The sequence below is a fragment of the Fulmarus glacialis genome, unplaced genomic scaffold (assembly GCF_000690835.1).
Source record: "Fulmarus glacialis isolate BGI_N327 unplaced genomic scaffold, ASM69083v1 scaffold44219, whole genome shotgun sequence".
Lineage (NCBI taxonomy): Eukaryota > Metazoa > Chordata > Aves > Procellariiformes > Procellariidae > Fulmarus > Fulmarus glacialis.
The window spans coordinates 122,852-142,833 of NW_009236153.1; the positions used below are offsets into that span (position 1 = coordinate 122,852).

The window sequence follows — 19,982 nt, forward strand, 5'->3', positions numbered from 1 at the left end:
ACAGGTCTGTACATGGCAGTTCAAAGTACATAGTCATGGAAAGATAACCTCTTACAAATACAAGTATGTCATGAAACTGACAGTTCCATACTACGCCAATAAGCCCTATAGAGTCTATATGTGAATTTAAGTGCATAACAGCCTAGTTTGAAAGTTTAATCCTTTTAAAGAATTTTATATTGAACACTGTTAGATATGAAAGAAATACCAACCATTTTTTTCTGTTCTCGCTGCCAAAGCTCCTTGATATCTTTTCTTTGTCTATCCAACTCATTTTTCCTTCCGAGAAGAGGCTGGATGGAAACATTAATAGAGTACATAAAAGGCTTAGAGGCTGCAAATTTGTTCTTTTGAATAATCTGTGCTGTTAAAAAACTTTCTAAAAACCTAAACAATATCTTGGTTTTTTTCTTTAAGCTTACCTGCACAAATTTGTTAGACTGGAGAGCAGCAGCTGTTTGTTGCCAAAGTTGATTGTTCTCAATATCATTTTGAAAAGCATTAATGAATATTGATTGGAATGGCATATAATCCTAAAATTACACACAATAAAACATTAATGTTCTAGGTAAGGTAGAGGTATGCTAACATTCTAAATGTCTATATAATTGAACTAGATTTTAAATTAAATTTAGTAAAGTATGTGTGAGTGGAAGTCAGAGTTAGGTATGAATGTAGAAAATAGCTAATTTCTCAGCTATGTTTCATTTTACTAGGAAAACACTCTGAAAGAGAAGTCTGCAAGTCCAAATCACAAAGCATACAAGATATTAGACAGAAAAAAGCATATTGTGGAAACTGTAAGGCTATTCTACATTTTCAACAAAAATAAATGTATCTATCCAAATTTTCATAGGAGATAGGAAGACAAAATACAGCAGATCTTTTAACCAGTAATTTACAGAATAAATCAATTCTATATCAACTTAAAACCCCATTCCTCAATATCCCCAAAGTTTCACTTTTGGGCAAGGCATCCAATACATATTTAAGACTTTAAAATAAAGCCCCTAAGATGTACTCACCTGGTGTCCAACAACAGCTTTAGCGGTTTCAGCCATTTTTGCTAAGTTTTTAGCACACTCCACTTCTGTTAAAAAAATTCACAGTTACTGTTTACACTAACAGTTGTACCAAATGCTAAAAGCTTTTTACATTCTTCCTCTAACAGACAGGCTATAGAGGGGACCACCTTCACTTTGTTGCATGCCTTTAATTATAGGAAATGCGCAATAGTTCTGTCTACTTCAGCGGAACAGCTACCAATTTAGAAATCACATTATTGACAGTCTGCAGCACAGAAGCCTGACAACAGATTTAATTTCATCATGACAAAGCTGATTAAATGCCAGAAAGAGCCACTCACCCAAGCTAAGCTTTTTTTCTACCCATGCAACTACATCCTTCGTATATTTTGACCATGCTTTAGCATAGGACAGAGCCGATTCAATTCCACTGTCATTTCTTAGAAGCATGCTATCAACCTCCTCTGCTCGAAGGTGTCCTGAAAATAAAGCATTGAACACAAAGAAGTGAATTTTAGACATGGCCACACACCGAGAGCAAAGCCAGTATTAGCCAACTGTGAATGCTTAAGCAGCTCTGATCTTGAGTTGGTCTTTAATTCTAGTTGACTCTAAACAGGACTGACAGAGGTTTTAGAACAAATTAAAGGGTCATAGTATTTTATCTGGCATAGTCATATGGTCAGAATAACTTTCTTAAAGTGACCCAACAAAACACCAATCACACGATGACATATAGAATTGCTTCAGGCCTTGGTTCTTTTTTCCCCCCCAAAAAGCAACCCAAGTTGGTTATTCACAAAAGCATAAAACCTCTGCATTAGCAAATATTTTACAGTGAAGTTTTAATGGCAGCATAGGCGTAAAAAAGTGACCAAGCAACTTATTTATAACATTTTAGAAGATGAAAACACAGATACAGAATGGTGTTTATTAATAGTAAATGAATGACCTACCTTGAATATCATCCCTTTCATGCAGTGAACCCCCAGACTCCACAGAAAGATTCTCAAAAGACTGGTGTACAAGAAACAAAACACTAAGTTAGCACAGAAAAGCTCTTACTGGAACTGACAGGCTAGCAAAATAAATGCCATCATCTGCCCCTTTCTTTTTTTACAGATAAAGCAACAAACTGTACCGTAACTCCTTCTCATCTAAGGCACAATACCTTCTAAGCTCCCATAGCCGTCGACTGAGACATAAAAAATAGCAAGGAATCATTATATACCTTTAAATCAACAATCTTGAAAGGCTGTGATGAAAGAGTTAATTATTTAACAAATCAGGTTGATATTTAAGTGATCTCCAGCTTTCCTTAGATCTCCACCTATCTTTTAAAAAGCATTTCATACAGACCTAATGTCATATACATGTAACAGACACCATTCAACAAGCCATTAGAATCCTGTATTTCTTCCTCAAGGGAATAAAGTTATGATTTCTCCTAAATTACTTGCAGGTGTGCACTGTAGGCACAATAACTGACTAGTAACTCTTGTTAATGAAGCCCTGACATCAGTACAACCTGACAGAATTTAATCCAGTAATAAAAGGAATTTAGCACAAAATTTTCATCCCTACCTTTGTCCTCATGCTGCATTTTGCTACCCCTTTAATTGCGCAAGTTGAACTTTTTGTGCTGTAAACCAGGCCACTGAACAAATCTGAATGAATAAGAAGTTTACCTAGTAACCACCATCCCCTTTTAAAAAAAAAAAAAATCAAAACCCAACACAACCCTACATAATTTTAAATGAATAAACTACTTTTGAAAACTCAGAAGCAGAGAGCAGGCAGAAGACAAAGGCTGAGAAATAGCTGCAAAGTGGCCTTAAGCTTCACAAGAACAGCTTGTTTTCATTTCAGACTTCGGTGCTGTTTTATTTTCAGACTTAGAGTTAAAAATGGAGCACACTAACAATGATGCAAGTAGTTCTTGTTTGGTTGGTTTTTTTAAATGTAAATGGAAACTGATCATAAATCACACAAAAATCCCTCAAAAATCATTGTTTATTTCACAGAAAAAGCAGCTTTTCCATATACCAAAACATGCAAAGTATTAATCATCAGTTACATTGAACAGAATTAAACTATAGTCTAAAGAACAGCTCCATTCCTAAGAAAGAGGAATACTAGTACAATTGCTGTTTAATAAAAGACAGTTTCAGTAAAAAGGAAGGGCTTTTTCAGAACCGGTGGGAAATCCATCCAGAGCTGTCTATGAATGGTAAAAAAAAAAGTCTGAATTTAGAGATGAATCAATATTCGGTTGCACAGAAAGCCTGAACATTCCTAGATTTAGTTCTGATTTGGGTATAAAGTATTACTGTCTTCAAGTAGATTTTAAAGTGGCATACAGTTGTTAGGGAAGATCAAATAAGAAGAGGAAAAAACCCCATACTTTATATTAACTCAGGAGGCACTTATAAGTTCTGCTCCTAAAAATTATTTCCCATTCTATAAGACCTAAATCATTTCAGTCCTGAGAACTGCTCACTCCTTTCCAGTAATTCAGGCACACAGCCTAGTTAGGGCAACTAATCAATGCTCATTCATCCATCCACATTCACCCCACTGCAAGTATGTAATACGACATTTTCAAAGCAAGCACATGGACAACTACTTTTACTTATGTCCTACAACTTATCAGAACTTGACCCATACAACTTGCCTCCTCAAGCATCCAATGACTCATCTCAGTGAGCCCAGCAAAAATTTTAAAAAAAGCCTAATTTCTAGATAGATTTCACTTCTCAACTTTAACCAGTCTCTTCTGCCTTTTTTCCCCATTACCCAAGAACTCTCACCCTGACAGAGGCAAATCTCTGCACGCGTTTTGAAAATTTTATCCTTCTCCTTTATTACGCTCTCAGATCTACATAGCATTGAATAGCATTCAAATAGCTTGTTGAGTAATGAAAGGTCAGACATGCCTGTCTCATCTCTTCCCATGTATTCTAAAGCTCTTCTGTTTTTAATTAAGAAATATCTTTGCTTCCACCTTGTACTTCTGGTTGTACTACAAGGGCTAAAATGAGAACAATTACATTTGCTAGGAGGGGGTATACATATCATTTAACTTAAGCTTCCAAGTGGAATGCCTGAACTAAAGAATGCAGACTCCCCTGCAGTCAAGAGAAGCAAGATCAGCACCCCCCCCACCTTAGAGCAATCCTCAACAGCTTAGTTAGGGAGGTCCCTAACTTAACAGGCAATTAAAATCTCCCTTCTTAAAAAACCCTCAAAGCATTTACATGTTAAATTCTACCAAAATGTTATGCTCTAATCTTTTTAAGATACAGCTAGCTGCTATGTTCAACCACTGAATGTACACATCTACAGGAATGAAAAGTTAATACAGCTACTTAAATATTTTGCATTTAACTCATCCTAACACTCAACTCCTAGTTGGCCTCCAAATTGCTCTCTGAATTGCAAATCAAAGTGAAATGCTTCATCTGTTAAATGTGTATTTTATTTGCCTGAATGAAAATGCATTTAAATTTAAGACAGATTTCCAAGAAATTGGATCATATCAACTTACCTGCTCCAAAATTTATAATTGTTCCCTTCCACATTAGGAAAAGCAAATGGCTTTACAAAAGAGGGCTTTTAAATATAAGCTGGTGGCTTCTGGAGCATCTAGAATAGAATTCTTTCTTCATTTCACTATATTCTAATTTCCCCTCGGTCTTCCCCCATTCCCATGTTCAGAAGAGTAATCTTTTAGCCAAGCATTCACTTCATAACACAATATATGGGACCATCTCGTTCCACAGGAATACATTTTAGCATTGCAAAGCCATTACAAGATTAAAATGTTGGCAAATTCAGCACCTTCCTTCTCATGGTGAACCCATTAGCTGACATAGTACTTGTTCAAATCATCTCATTTAAGTTAGATGAGATGCTGGCTTCTGTGCTATTTTATTTCATACTTTTAATCAGCAACCTAAGTCTGCTGGAACCAGTTTTCCGAGTAGCCTCCTTGCCCTCCATGTTGTTTGCGAAGATGAGTTTTGTAGCAGCAACAGAAGTAGAACTTCTGTGATCATCCATCTTTCTCACGTGTTATCAAACGTAGTGCAAATTTAAAAAGACTACTTCTCAGCTGTAGCTGCACAGCATTGCTATGATCAAGCCTGTGTGAAGGAATGCTAAGCCTTAAGCCTTCAACGAAGCCTTTAAAAAACCCCACAATCTAAAATTTTTAACCTTGCTGCAACTTAATTGTCATACACACCAATTATCAACTGCATTTTCCTTGCATGTAGCTTTTAATTTGACTTGATTTACTTGAAAGTCTGCCTCTAGATACACAAAAATTCAGAACAGAATTTGGTACTGAGCATTTTTTTAATCTCACCTTCAAAGTGTTTAAAGGGGAGTTTAAAACACTGTTTTTCTTTGACTACCTATAAGTCGACAGTGCTATTTCAGTTCTCTTAGTGAATTGTTGCTGAAACAGCTACAGCACAAACTGGGCTCTAGAAGAAAAGGTTATTTTGTAATAAATATTAGTCTTTAAAAGCCAAAAAGAGGTCATTAAACCTTCAGCTTCTAGTCTAACAGGTCTATTCTAACTACTCCAGCATGCAAATCATTCAAGTATCTTACTTTCAAGTATTTAGTTCTTTTCACGTAACCAATTTAAAAGTCTCAAATACAACTGCAGCAGGTTATCATTTACATATTTGAGCACTAGCCCCATTGAGTCATCACTGGCATTTAGAACTGAGAATACATTCAAGTATCTGAAACATTGAATGCATTTTTTCCATGGGTTTAGTCTTGTTTTAACACTCAAAAGACTCCAAGTGTCCCAGCCCCATAATGCACAGAGTTTCAGTGGAAATGAAAGTCTCCTTTAAAAGATATCATTCCACACTCCAAGAGAACGTGTTTCGCCTACCCGACTTCTCCGAGATACAGGAAGTCCCAATGACGAGCCATTGTCTACATCTCCCATAAGGAAGTCTGAAACACTGCCAGAAAAACAAAGAACTGTGTTACTTCATTACTTTACCTCACCAAACAATTTCAGATCACTGAGAACAAAAATTCAGATAGTGTTTCTAATATCCTTTAAAAGTTCTGCAAACGATTTTTAGAAGAAGTCTTGTATTGCCTGCAATTTCTATACCATCATCGTTTTCCTTGTTAAAAAAAACCCCAAACACCCAAACAAAGCAGTAAAATTGTTCTGGATGTGGTTAATTTAAATCAGTTTATCAGCTAATATTCATCCAAAAGAAAACTAAACTGGTTGTTGTTGTTGTTGTTTAGGCTTAATTTGATTCAGCTCCACCGAGCTCTTTAAAAACTCCTTCTGGATTCCAACTTACACGTTTCCAAAGGTGAATGCCAATGTTTCAATGGAAGAAAATATTTCACTGAAGAGTTCTCTCTTGTTTTCTTCGTTAACTTCTTTGAAGTTCGCCGCTTAGGGAAAAAAATGAAAACTAAAGGGTGAGAGGTGGGGTCAGTCAAGCAAGTTTACTAGGCCTAAAGACAAATTTTATATACGAAGTCTCTTACAGAACATGCAACGTTATACTTTTCTGAACAATTGAAAAAACACAGTTTAAAGAAGATTAGAAAGGAAGTAAACACTAAAGAAATTAACACAATCCAGATGCTTCCCACAATGAAATCAGATTACTCTCTCACTTCCTATATCTTCCCACTTAAGAAGCAGCTTTGTGTAGGAACATGATGGTAATGCGAGGGGAGAAGAAAAACAGTCATTTACCAGCAAGAGTCAAATCACACAGCAGCAGCAACACCACAAAGCAGATCACAAATGCAGTCAAGTATTGGAAAAACTTTCTTTTCTGGGTAGAAATTTCAGAATTCAGAACAGCAGCAGTAGTTTATGGGGGTGCCCTCTCCAACCGTATGTGATCCTCTGTATGTATTCAGAACACAGGATTTCTGGCTTGAGTACAGACAAACAGAAAGCTATCAAAAGGTAGTACCCATTGCAAAACACTGATTATTAGCTCCATGGTCTGGCAAAAGCCCCTCAGTTTTGCCTGTTAAAAGTGGGGAAGAAACTCAGCATAACTATCATTGTTCCAAAATAGGAAAAGGAGTGTTCCTCTACAAACTAGATGGTTTAAACTGGTGATCAAGACAAGTATTTAGCCACTCAACACTGAGCCTTTAACATGCTTCCATTACAAACTGGAATAATGAGACAAGAAGAATGATTCATCCAGAGTTTCTATTAACAACTGCTAGATAGGGGGGAGGAGGGAGAAAGGAAAAGACAAAAAGCACAACCATTTTTGTCTATTTCCAACTTAACTCCTTAATCATTGGTGACTGGGAAATTTTTTGTAGAGAAGTCACATACACTCCTTTGAGCCGAAGCTGAGCCCTCTGGATGGAAGTTTTCCCCATCTTACAATTTCACATTAGTATTTATTTTTTAAAAGTTTCATTTTTTTAAGCAATGCAATATTCTTAATTATTTTTATGCTTAAGTTACAGTTACGCTCATCTGTTTCAGAGATACTGCAATGACACACATACAGCTATGCGCCCCTATTCATCACTTTTTGCAAGACCTGTGACAATGTTAATTTATGTATCTTCCTTACATTTCAAGTACAAATAGGGAAATAATGGACCACAATGACTTCTAGAAGTAGCAAAAATTAAATAATGTTAAAATGTTGCCCATTCTATACATATTTTCTTAGCAAATTAAAGTAACAGACTTTAATCTTAAAATGTATTCAAACTTCCTGCCAGGTGCCTAAACACTAATGGGTAACAAACAAAGAAAGTACAGTAATCTGCTCCCCCATTAGACTTCCTTTGTGAAAGGAAAAGTTCTTAACGAGTAAATTAACACAGTTGAATCCATTCCTTTTTACACAGCATGCCGACAGGCCTGATCAACATTTTTATAACAACTATTTCTATACAAAGCTATTACAGAAAATATGTATTCTTCTCATGGGCTATGTTCACAATTACTTGCAGATCTGGAAGAATGTGTTGTAATAAGCCTACAGCCAAAAAAAAAAGTCGCCATGTATTACAGAAATATTAACAGTCTCTGTTGCCACAGTTCACTGCTAAATTAAGGCTTCTCCTACCTCTTCATTCTTCTACACTTTGTAATTACATTAAAAAATGCCTCTGGAACCTTTGTTTGAATGAGACTCAATAAAGCTCCACAGATGATAATTTTTTTTTAACAACTTTGTAAATAGCAGTGGATTTCTTTGTTTTTTTAAATTCAGGTTAATTGAAAACCTCAGCTTTCCAGAGATAATGCTGCTTATAAGTCTAAACTTTGCATTCCAAATCATTAAGCCACACCAGTTACTACGAGATCTATTGATTACCAGCCTCTAATGACTGGAAAAATCATTTGAGTGCCGGCATGAAACGCAAACTGTTTCAAAATTAAAAGGAACCAACAAAAACTGTCTATACATTCAAAGCACTTACCACTGAAACATTTGTATATCCATTAGCTGCAGTGTCTTCAGAGAAGGAAGACTTCTTTCACTTTGCTAATGAGACATTAATATAGATAGCCTCTCCCTAAAGAAATGTCGTCTGTTTCACTCTGCCTTCCTGTTCCAGGAAGAGTTTTGTTAAGCTCTACACTTTATATACCAGAGAAATCCTTTCTTTCCAGGATCCATCACAAATGGTATAACCAATCTCAAATTTTTCAGAATTACTACTTCTCCCAAAAAAGGTTAGTCCAAGTTCTTAGTAATTCAGTGGAATACAAACAGCTTTCTTCTAGCTTACTACCACCGGAATGCTGATGTACTTAACATCAACTTTAAACCATGCACGCTCTTTCCCCAGGACATCCTGACTGCACACAATAGCTACTGACAACAATGAACTATAGTAATCTTTCCATGTCTGGAAATGACAGCTATCTATCTATAGTTCTGCAGATTTCTAAGCAAGTATACAACTTAACAACGCTTTTAAGTAAGACTTCAGATGGCACATAGTGAACTTTAAAAAAACCATACGATGGCAATACATTAAAATCAGGAATCCAGTACCTGAAATGCAAGCCTAACTTGCATTAAAATGGATTTTTATTTCCAAAGTTAGCAAAGCTGTCTTCAAACTGAGGTGGGTTTGGCAACGTCAAAAATGCTGCAAGACACTGCAAAGTTTCAACTCTTGGGTCATGCTATCAAAAGCTTTTTGAATTAAGCACAGAACAGGCTGAGGAACCAGCCATGGAAGTTCTGGAAGCCAGAATCCCAGAAGCTGAAGCAGAGCCTGAGGACATTTGAGCAATGCTTCTGAAACTATGAAGAAAAGGCTGTCAGCTATCAAGACCAAAGTGCAACCAGGGCCTTTAAAAGATTATGCTTAGACAGCTCACAGTGACCACAGCACAGCACACAAGCTTCTGTAATGCTCTCTTGTCCCCTTCCAGTCAAATCAAGACAGCACAGCCCAGGAAACGCAGGGGACACAGCCATGCCGGAGTCTGCAGGAGTTCACTTGCTTTCTCCTTCCCCCTCCCCATAGACACGTGCAGGACTGACAGCAGCAAAGCTACCTTGACAGCTGTCTGCAGAGCCTGGACAAGTCTAAACTACTCCAGCTTGCAGAATTTACTCTTTGCAGGTCAATTCTCTTGCATCTAATAAACAGATACGGTAACATCACCATCTATTTCCTTAGACAGGAATACATCTTCAATCCCTACTTTACTAGACGACTTTTAAGCAACAAGCAACTGGCTGACTTGTTGGAACTGAATACCTTTGCAACTAGCTTTCTGTCCTTAAACTCCCAACAATGCTTTCAAGAACCTTTCAGAACTATTTCAAAAACAAAACCACCTACCCAAGCGAACAAAAAAAACAACCAAGACCAAAAAACACTCCCTCTCCCAAAACAAAGACGTGTAATAAAAACGTGTAAAACAAATGAGGGGAGGAACCTGAGTAAAGAGCAGTAGTATGCAGACTGGAAAGAGGCAGAAGAGTATTCTCAGGATCTCACAGCTAGAGAGGATCAGGCTGCCCAGGCCCCACTGTTCTACTTTTAGTTCTCTGTGCCATATAATTTCACCAGCCTGTACTTACCACAGAGTTTGGCAGCTTCCCCAACTTTAGCTGGATAACAACAAGACAAGTTTGAGGAACTGTTTCCTACTCCCCTCCATAATAAATTTTGCTCTGAATTTACATCACAGATACACCAACAAAATTTAAATACCTCTAGCAAGGTGAAATAATTTCACTTTGATGCAGAACTGTTAGAAAAAAACATACCTATAAAGGGAATTTCTACAAGACAAGTGCAACTTTCAGCTTTACCAGGAATCTGTATTCATTCTAGTGATTCAGTTAAGTCAAAAGATGCAATTTAGAGCAAAAGGACAGTAAAAACTTGAATTCAGCATGGATCAGAAAAACCATGTACTCTGGGGCCATCAACTATTTAAAGACACTGAGTGGGAAAATAACAACTATGAGTATGATGGTGTGCTGGACTGGGAACTGACTTCCAGAAATAGGAGCCTAAGCAGGTTCCAGGCAAGATACTTAGTAAGTCTCAATTCTTTCAGATCAAGTGAGGTGTCATTTAAAAGACACTCTTCACAAAGTACTCAAGTAAGCATGTATAAGTAGTAGAGTCCAAGCAAAGAGGCCCAGTGAACCATGTTATGTCCAAGATATAACCAGAGAAAACAAGGTTTTTTCCCCCCCTACATTTTCCTGCAACCTGAGTCTAAAATGGTAGAAGTCTGACATTATCTGTTCTGCCAAACATCATTCTCCGTAACAATATTAAGAGAACATCCTATAGCTAGTTTTTCCTTCAATCTGTCCAAAAAGAAAAGCAGAACTACATGCACATTCATATCATTCCCGCTGAAGGATCTGAGAAATGGCTGAGAGGCTTGAAGGAGGTACACAAGCACTCTAATTTTTGCTAGCATTCAAAATATTCCCACTTGCAGTAATTTTAAGGGGGTGGTCTGCCTGCACTGGACATGACGTTTAAATCACAGTGCAACTTGTCATACTTACAAGAATACTTCACAAGCCAGAGTCACTGACAGTCACTGGTTCCAAAGTTATTGTAACTGATTTCATTAAGAGCAAAGGCAGTCATTTGTTAAAGTAACCATTTGCACCTATATGAATTTCCAAATACAAACTAGATTTGAAACCCTGGCATTATGCAAAAATTCAAAAAGGTCCTTCTAGAACCTAAACCAGCTATGCTTCTATTTCTGAAGGCAGGGGGGGAGGAGGGGGTTGGGAAATCATGTGTAAATCCCAGCTTGTTTCTATTTCATCCTCTCCTAAATAAACATCAGGAATTTTTCATGCCAGGTTAATCTTCTTCCTAGTCATAAATCTGACTACAGATACAGAGTGCTTCCACATCTTTTTATAGTTCTGTCCTGCAATGACAAGAAACAGATGAGTCAGATGAACTCCTTTCATAATGTCACATTAACACAGCCTGGGAAGACAGAGGAAAAAGGATACTGGTTCTGTCCTACCAGCTCCTCTCATTCTTGTAGCTTCCTGTTTATTCGAAAGTTACATTACTTCTCCTGAAACAACCACAGCTGAAAACCTGTGAATGCATGTGTTACTGACAGGTCACTGTAAGCAAACTTGAGGTCTGATATGCTTACAATTCACCACAACATGCTGTGTTTTTACTTCATCTTCCTCAGTTCCAGCAGTCATACACATCAGTTTGAATACAACCACGGAGCAGTATGATCCTCACAAAAAAACCAGCTGTAAAAATCAAACAGGTGCTGAAGACAAACTGCCTTCACATTTACTACAGTTTATGCTGGGCAGGAGGTAGGTTGTTTTCATACAGCAAAGGTTTTGCTGTTCTCAGAGAAGTAGGACCGAAGTACCAGTCGGAAAGAGCTGAAGCCCTGTAAATCCCCGTTTCCATCTCCAGACACATGAGGAATACAATACATGGCTGAGCAAACACTGATAGGCGTTACTGAAGTCTTCACATGAAAGTACTTGTTTGTATCAAAGGCTACAAATATTGAGGCAGGACTGACCGAGACCACCTTCTTTAGTGTGATCCGGAGGTCCCTTTCCTGGGGAACTCTGCGAGGCCAGGCCACACAGCGCTGGATCACAGGAACGACAATTCGCCACAAAGCGAGTTTGTGTTTGCTTTAACCAAAGAATAACTAGACAGTTTACGCCAGCCTCTCCATTCTAGGTCCAGAACGTATGCTTATGAGACAGATGAGTAACTCAATGAGAAATAAGTGAGAATGCTATGAACAGCAATTGCATGCCATAATTTTTTATTCTACCAGAAAACACATCTATTTATTCAAGCTGGAAGAACACATTTGTATCAGATCATCACTGTACTTTGGATCCTGTAGCAGAAGTCCTAAAGCTAGATTTTCAATACTGTCAATGCATTGCCAATGAGAAAATTATTCAGAGTAATGTAACCAAGAGGGGGAGAAAAGTCAAAACTTGAGTTCAGTTCCAGCTCAAGGACAGAGACCGTAACAAAATCAACTCCTTTCATGCTTTTTTTCTTTGAGAGGTTTCTCATCATACAAGATAATATTTAAGTAGTTCAAGTGAGCTATGGCTGAACACAGACTTTTCAGATGTACCTGAAGTACGGTCTTACAACTTGACCCACTTGAACACATTTGACAGAAAACTGGAAGACATGACTGTACTGCTTTTGTTTCAAGTGGCATTCCTACAACAATAAAGAGTGCAGTTACTTTGAAGATTCTGTAATTATACAATATGCACAGTGCTTTCCTAACAGTAGTTTTTCTTTCCATATAGAAAATAATGCAATGCCTCCATGACTGTAGCTCCTCATAAACTCAATATATTAACAGTGAGTGAACTCTACAATGCAAATGTTAGTAGTTAGTTTATTTCAAGTGCTAACATATTAATTATATGAACTAAAATCTGTTCAGGGGTAAAAAGTTAAAAAGTATTTGTGAATATCCGTATTGCCAAAAAAAGGCTTAGTACTAAAGTTATTTTTTCTGCTCACTATCAAAAGCAATGAATGAATCCTAAAACAACTACTCAGAGAACAGCTACTCATCAAACCAGGCAGAAACAGAGGCATATAAGAAAATGTACGAAACACCAATGCATCTGCCCAGGGTTCTGTGCTATTGAAACTGTATGATGGAACAGTGTGCACTGAGAAAAGAAATATGTATGGCATCAAATTCAGAAGGCTGCAAGTACTCTGGAGGAATGGATTATGTAATTCAACAAAGTGCTTAATTCCCCTCTTCATAAGTAGAAGTGTAGGAGGGAGAATACATAAATCTAGATCTGAAAAACTGGTTCAGCACTAGAACTACAGAAAGTGACCTTGGACTTATGATGGACTTTAAATCGAACACAAAAATTGACAAAAAGGCCAACATAATTATGGAATCAATCAACAATGTTACCATGTGAGACAAGGAAAGTAATTCTACTGCTTTACTCTGTAATGGTAAACTTGGACAGTATAGACAGTGATCAATTTGGGGCATTGCATATCAAGAACAATCTTGATAAACTATGTAGTCCAGAGAGGATAGATATTATTGCAATAATTTTTGGAAACATGATTTAGCAAAGGTTGATGTAATTTGATTTATTTGCATACCTTAAGTCAGTTCTCCTCAACATTTCTTAAAGAAAGAACAGTTGAACATTGTCCTGTGTCCACTGAAATTAGGGAGGAGTGGAAGACACACAATAATCTTACCATAGCACTTAAGCACAGAAACAGCTTGCCTAAGGTAGATGTAGAATTATGTTCACTAAACATTTAACCTGTTCTCATGTGTAAATATCTGATTACCATTGTACGTGTGTACTTAACTCTTCCCGAGATCAACAAGACAAACAGCAACCTCTCAGGGATACCCTCTGCATTTCTACTGTTATGTACAATTTCCTAAAGCAAGTTCAGAAGTTGCAGAGTTACAATCCTGTGATCATGTCAAATACCAGGGACAGATCTATAGGAAACTCTACATGTAGCAGAAAGAAAATGCAGAGTGGGCTGCTAGTACCTGCCAAGACCAAAGAAACTGGCAAAACTATTATCAACAGAAAGAATCCATAAGAAGCTTGGAAGAATCCAAGATGCAGGAATCAGGCAGCTAAACACATTAGCGTTTTAACTGATATTCCTACTTTACTGAATCAGCAGTACACATTCAGACATACTAAGACAATTAGGAAACAAGGGGAAAAACCCTAGAACAAGGAGAAAAACTAAATTATGCGTCTCTGAAGGAAGATGTTCCACATGATTTAACACAGGCAAAAGGTGGAGATTTAACCCTACTCAAAACATTCTCCATGCCACATGGAAGAAACTGTACTGGTTCCACAGTAATATACTGGACTTACTCTAGAGTAGGGAGAGCTGCAGTCAAAGGCTCCACAGAGAACAGCTATGGCTTATGGGGCTGGAGCAATTGTGTACTTCACCATTTGCATTTGTCTGACACACAGCGAACTGCAGCAGCAACGGCCAGCAATAGAAAGTATTAATGTATATGTCTGCAAGGCTTTTTTTGTTGCTATTGACACCTTTACCATGCTTATGATCTGTTTGTGGAATTTATAACTAAGTGTTAGGCCACTCAGATTTGGATTGCTCATTTAGATATTTCTTCACTTGATATAAATACAACACCATCCCTACAAGCAGAGATTTTTGGCAAATCTTTAAGTGGATAAATGCGAGGTTTATTATTCTGCAATACACAGGTAAAGAAAAGCTCAAGATCAAAGGCTTATGCTTTTGGAATTCGGTGTGCGTTTGCAGCTAGCTTCCTATAAGCAGAATTTTACTACATCAACAGGAGAACAAGCTATTTAATATTACTTTTCACTTAGAGAAGGTATTTTTAAACAAGTGTTAGGGTATTACTCTTAAAAAACCCGTTTCTTCTGTATACATAGGATCCTATCTATAAATCCAAGCCAGAGTCAATTGGAGTTGACTCTCCAATTAGTGACTCGACACTAATTACAATTTTCCAAGAATATGAAAGGCAGTAATTCCTTACCTTTTACTTTTGCAATAACTGTTCCTGCAGCACTAAGAATATCAACCGAGTTTAGGGTCTGATGTTTATTTATCACTGCTTTTAAAACACGTAACAACTCCCCCAGGCGTTCATGTACTACCTGATGCAGGCCATCTTGATTTTCTGAAAAAAGAAAAGGAGAAACTACATTAAAACAGTGAATTAAGGCCCAATTGCATTACAAACCACTTTGATGGTATTCAGCTGCATGGAAGTGTAGGCCACATGGAAGCTGGGCCTGTTTAGAACAAGAAATTGTTAAAAAAGAGTTATACTAGCATTTGCCAACAGTTTACTTGCAATGTTGTATGCTGTTTACATTTCTCCAAAAAAAGTCAAGCAAGTATACTTAAAAAAAAAAACCCTCTACACCACTACCCTAAGGTTTCTGAATTAAACCATCTTTTTCTAATGTCATTTCATCAACCACCATTTTGATAATTACATATATTCAAAAAAGAGTATCAACAAAAGCAGATTTGGATTACTCATTGGGTATTTCTTCACCTGATACAAATTCAACACCATTTCTGTATATTCATAGAATTAAACAAAGATTTTTGGCAAATGTTGGCTAGCTTTTAACTCAAGTGTCAGTCAAATCTTAAGCATCATCAGATGCTTAAAATCTACAAAGGCCTGTCTTTAAGCATGTCAGTCCTGATAAAGAACTTGAACACCTAAATTATTTTGTGGAATTAGGCCTAATCAGAAAAATTTTCAAACAAGCACATAGGGCAATGGTTTTTACAGCATATGCCTCTTGCTATGCGTCCCTAAATCCCGTCCCCCCGCCTTATTTTTAAAAAAAAATAGTTCTTGTTGCATACATGGCACAGGTTAAACCACAAGCTCTTCCGTTCTGTTACAGAAGAGGTGCTGGTGCACGGAATTAGTGTTTCACATGCACTAGAGTGCTGCGTTGCAAGTTGTGGTAAAAAGCTTTCAAATTCAGGAAAGTCTAGCTTATGAAAAAGAAAAAGAGGATCTAATACAAGCTGACTCACTTCCCCACCGAGCAAAAAGGAATGGCAATTCTGTGTTGTCTGTGGCCATGATAACAAACAGGTCAATACAGACAATTACAGTACAGTGCAAATTGATCCAGTGTTAGTCAGAGAACAGTTTCAAATCTGAGCCATTTTGTTCTGGCTACAAGACATTATATTTAGGCTAGAGGCACCTAAATTTTTCTGAGGAATCAACAAAATACAACATGACACATCAGTACAGTATATCACTACTGTCAGGTGGGTAGGCAGGCGGACTACATACAAATTACATGCGATTGTATAAAGTGCAAAAGCAAGCCTTCTAAGGAGCACTGTGCTTCAGGCTTTATCTCCCTAGATGTCAAACATCAGGAGATTTTTTTCAACTCAGACTAGCTTACACATGGTCAGAGGAAAAACCTTGACTCAGGAAGTGGACTAAAGCAAAAAACTTTATCTACCATTCACCAGCACTTGGCGTGTTTTTTCCTGCAGGAGGGGAGCTCTATCCGTAACAGGACACACGGAAGTCTAGGAAAACTCATCTTACACAGCAGTAAATTAAGAAAGCTCTTTAATAAATGTAATTTATTACAGAAACTTATTAAAGAAACATAGTTGTGGCTTTATATTCATTTACATGTATACATAGTGGTTTTTAACTGAGGACTCAAACACAGCAAAGGCAAAAAAATGTCAAGAGGCTGGTACTAAATGTGGCTGTGATTCAGTACATACACATTAGTAGCAGGCATAGTTTATGACAAACACACATTGATCTAAAGGCATACTATAGCTCAGAGTTTGAACTTAATGGGGAAAGCAATCCAGGCTTGAAGCAAGTTTCCATGCAAGCCACAATAGCAGAAGCTGGGACCTTGGATAAGAGATGATTTATAGGGGATATGAAAGAATATTAGAAAATCATGAAAGGCATGAAAATAGTGGGTAGAATCAATCGCTTACCAATGTCTTTCAGTTAAATATAACACACATGACTAAACAGAGCAAGCAGGAGCCAGATTCAAAACAGAAAAGAGTGATTCTTCACATAAGAGACCTGTGGAATTTCTTGCCAAAACACAGCATCGACACAAGTAGTTTACATGGAAACAAAGAGAGACTGGACAAGTTCTTCTTAAGTTTTCCCTGTGGGTTACTAATGAGACAATAAATGCCTTATTGGGTCAGGCCCTGGATCCAACTAGCCTGTGCCTGACACAGCAGTGGGCGATGCTGCTCAGGGGACTAGACAAGACTGGCTGCTTTCTGCAGTCCAGTCCCCCAGCACCCACAACTGCTGCATCACAGTTGTTCCTATGCACTTCAGTAACTGCTTACAGACCCGCTGTCTTTGAATTCATTTAATTCCTTTTGAACCTGCCTCCACAACTTCTTTTCACTCAACTATTCCACTTTTTAGTTTACTGAACTACTAAGCATTGTACTAAAACAAACAATGTAACCTGCAACAGCTCAAGAACTCCCCTAGGCAGAAAGGGTTCAGTGGATACGTCCAACTTACCATTTTTACTTTTCTCCAGCTATTCACTTTTGGCCGTCATTGGAGCTCAGACACTGAGTTAGACACAGCTTTAGTCTAAGCCAGCATGGCCGTTGCCACCTTCTACACTTCAAGAAATTCTATAGCTGTCAAAATGAAACCAGATAATTGTAATGGTCCCTTCGGGCTTTAATCCATCAAAGCCTCAATTGTACTCCATCAATGCAAGAATAAATGCTGTTGGGAGTACTGGGCAGCTCCAGGCAAAGGCAATGAGGAAAAGGAAAGACAGCAGAGCGGTACTGACGCCCACAAACCAAAGTGAATCAGACAACATACAAAATATATATGAAAATTATAGTAACATGTTATTTTCAGGAAATAGGATATTAGATAGCTAAAGGTAATTCCAATTAGTTCATTAAGAAATATGTGTAGTGTGTAGACTTAAGTTTTGAAATACTTAAGGAGGTAGTAGTTTATGGAGGTCATGTCTCACCTCTTCTTACAAACCTCCAGAGGCAGACAAATATTCCACAGTCCTTCATTGGGACTAATGATTTATATTGGCGGGACTGGGACAGATAGGCTTTTATGGAGGTATTTGAAGGCTTTATGCCACAAACCTTCCCCATCAGCTGTCTCTGAATAACCAGAATATATGCAGTCCTCACATGAAGGGGGTGAATATTGTGGTCAGCTGACTAGAGATAGTCTGCACAAGTGCACCATTTGACCAGGACTGCATCTCTTGCCTACCCAAGATGAAGGTGTCCCTGCCTTCTGATGCACAGATGTCCACTTCTGGCTAGAGAGAAGAGTTCCTAATCATGTGATCAGGAATACCCATGCACATATCCCATAACCAGGTCCTTTTGGCAACATGGCAGGTAGACTTTTGGACCCCTGAAAATTAGGGGAGGGAAAACAAGGCAGGGAAGCCACCAAACCAGTCTAAAGATTACTCCCAGTTTGAGAGTCCTCAGGAAGGAGTACATCACAGGCATACGACAAACTGCATGAATTATTCTGGGGAATTCAGTGTGACCCACAACTACAGGCTTGTCATTACAGGATAAAACAGCCTCTTGAGGTTCCTTACATGTTAGGTCAAGGCAAAAAAAAAAAAAAATCATCAGAAGACTAATTAAAGCATATCTGATCCCAAAATGCAGTTTCTTAAGATTTGATAATATCTTACCAGACCAATAGAGTTGGGGAAAAAAGCAAAATAAGTGGGACGGGGAAGAGAGAGGGGGGGAAAAAAAAAAAACAAAACCTTAAGGGACACAAGCCTCTTCAAGTCTGAAACAGAAGCAGTAAGCTTCAAAGGGAAGTGCAAGTTGAAAACAACTGCTGAGTTGAATTAGATGTTTATCATACCATCCAGGAGAACACTATCACTAAAATAATGCATTCAAGCATGAGATCAGTTATTCGTACTCTCAAAAGCAAAGGTCTAGCTACACCCAACTGAGATCCCTTTGTATTCCATCACTGTATTATTTGTTTACAAATTATCTGAAACATTGTTTCTGTGCCTCCAGAAGACAAAAGGTCTGTGACACAAGTAGTGCTTGGGGAGGGATGGGGGCAGAAGCCATCAGGAACCACAATTACACTGCATTCAGCAACTGATACTCACCAAACAGACACCAAAACAGATTTCCTGTTCAGGACAGACTTACAAACCTCAGGTAGTAAAACAATCTAAATATGCCAGATTAACAGAAACACAGTTTTAATACTAAGGAGTCGGAAAATGGCTAACAGACCAAAACAACAGTAGAACAAATACTGTTTACAGTGAAAAGAATGCATAAGGAAATGTGTCTCCAACAAGCTCCTGCAGCAATTCAATCTGACTTAAGCAGTCATGAAAATTAATACTTACTTTCAGTTTTTCTTCTGTCCCTTGTCTCACTGTACACATTCATTTATCTACATGAAGTCAAGCAGGAAATTCCTCCACCAATGGATGCTATATCGGGTTTAAAAATCTTTCTAAACCTTAATAACACGACTTGCAATACTGTACAAGATTAGTTAGTATTCAGGACCAGAGGACTGCGACTGCCAGTGATCCTGCAGCTCAGAGGACCTCTCTGGGCACGTGAGTTCAGCTGTTTGCTTAGGTGACTACAGTTTCCTGGAATCTCCTGGAAGAATCAGTCAGCCCTCTACCCTCCAAAAGAAAAAACACAGAGCTCAAAACTAGAAAAAAAACAAACCATGGCTTGGAGACAGCTTAGTAGCCTATCTGCGAATCTTCTTTCATTGGCGTTTAAACTGTCATTTACGTTAGCTGAAAACAAGCTCTTCCAAAATGTAAAGGCAACCACACGAAAGCATACTCT

At 37.9% G+C, this 19,982-nt stretch overlaps 1 protein-coding gene across 1 annotated transcript in view; it reads right to left on the reverse strand.

Moving 5' to 3' along the window:
- The window catches only part of ARHGAP29 (Rho GTPase activating protein 29), a 50,318-nt gene that overhangs the window by 12,766 nt on the left and 17,570 nt on the right, over nt 1-19,982 (reverse strand). The window contains exons 2-9 of the mRNA XM_009586265.1: nt 15,109-15,252; nt 6,374-6,470; nt 5,941-6,013; nt 1,982-2,042; nt 1,367-1,504; nt 1,026-1,090; nt 423-533; nt 213-293 (exon numbers count right to left, since the gene is read on the reverse strand). Of these exons, the coding sequence (XP_009584560.1) occupies nt 213-293; nt 423-533; nt 1,026-1,090; nt 1,367-1,504; nt 1,982-2,042; nt 5,941-6,013; nt 6,374-6,470; nt 15,109-15,252 (770 nt within the window). The remainder of the gene's footprint in view (nt 1-212; nt 294-422; nt 534-1,025; nt 1,091-1,366; nt 1,505-1,981; nt 2,043-5,940; nt 6,014-6,373; nt 6,471-15,108; nt 15,253-19,982) is intronic.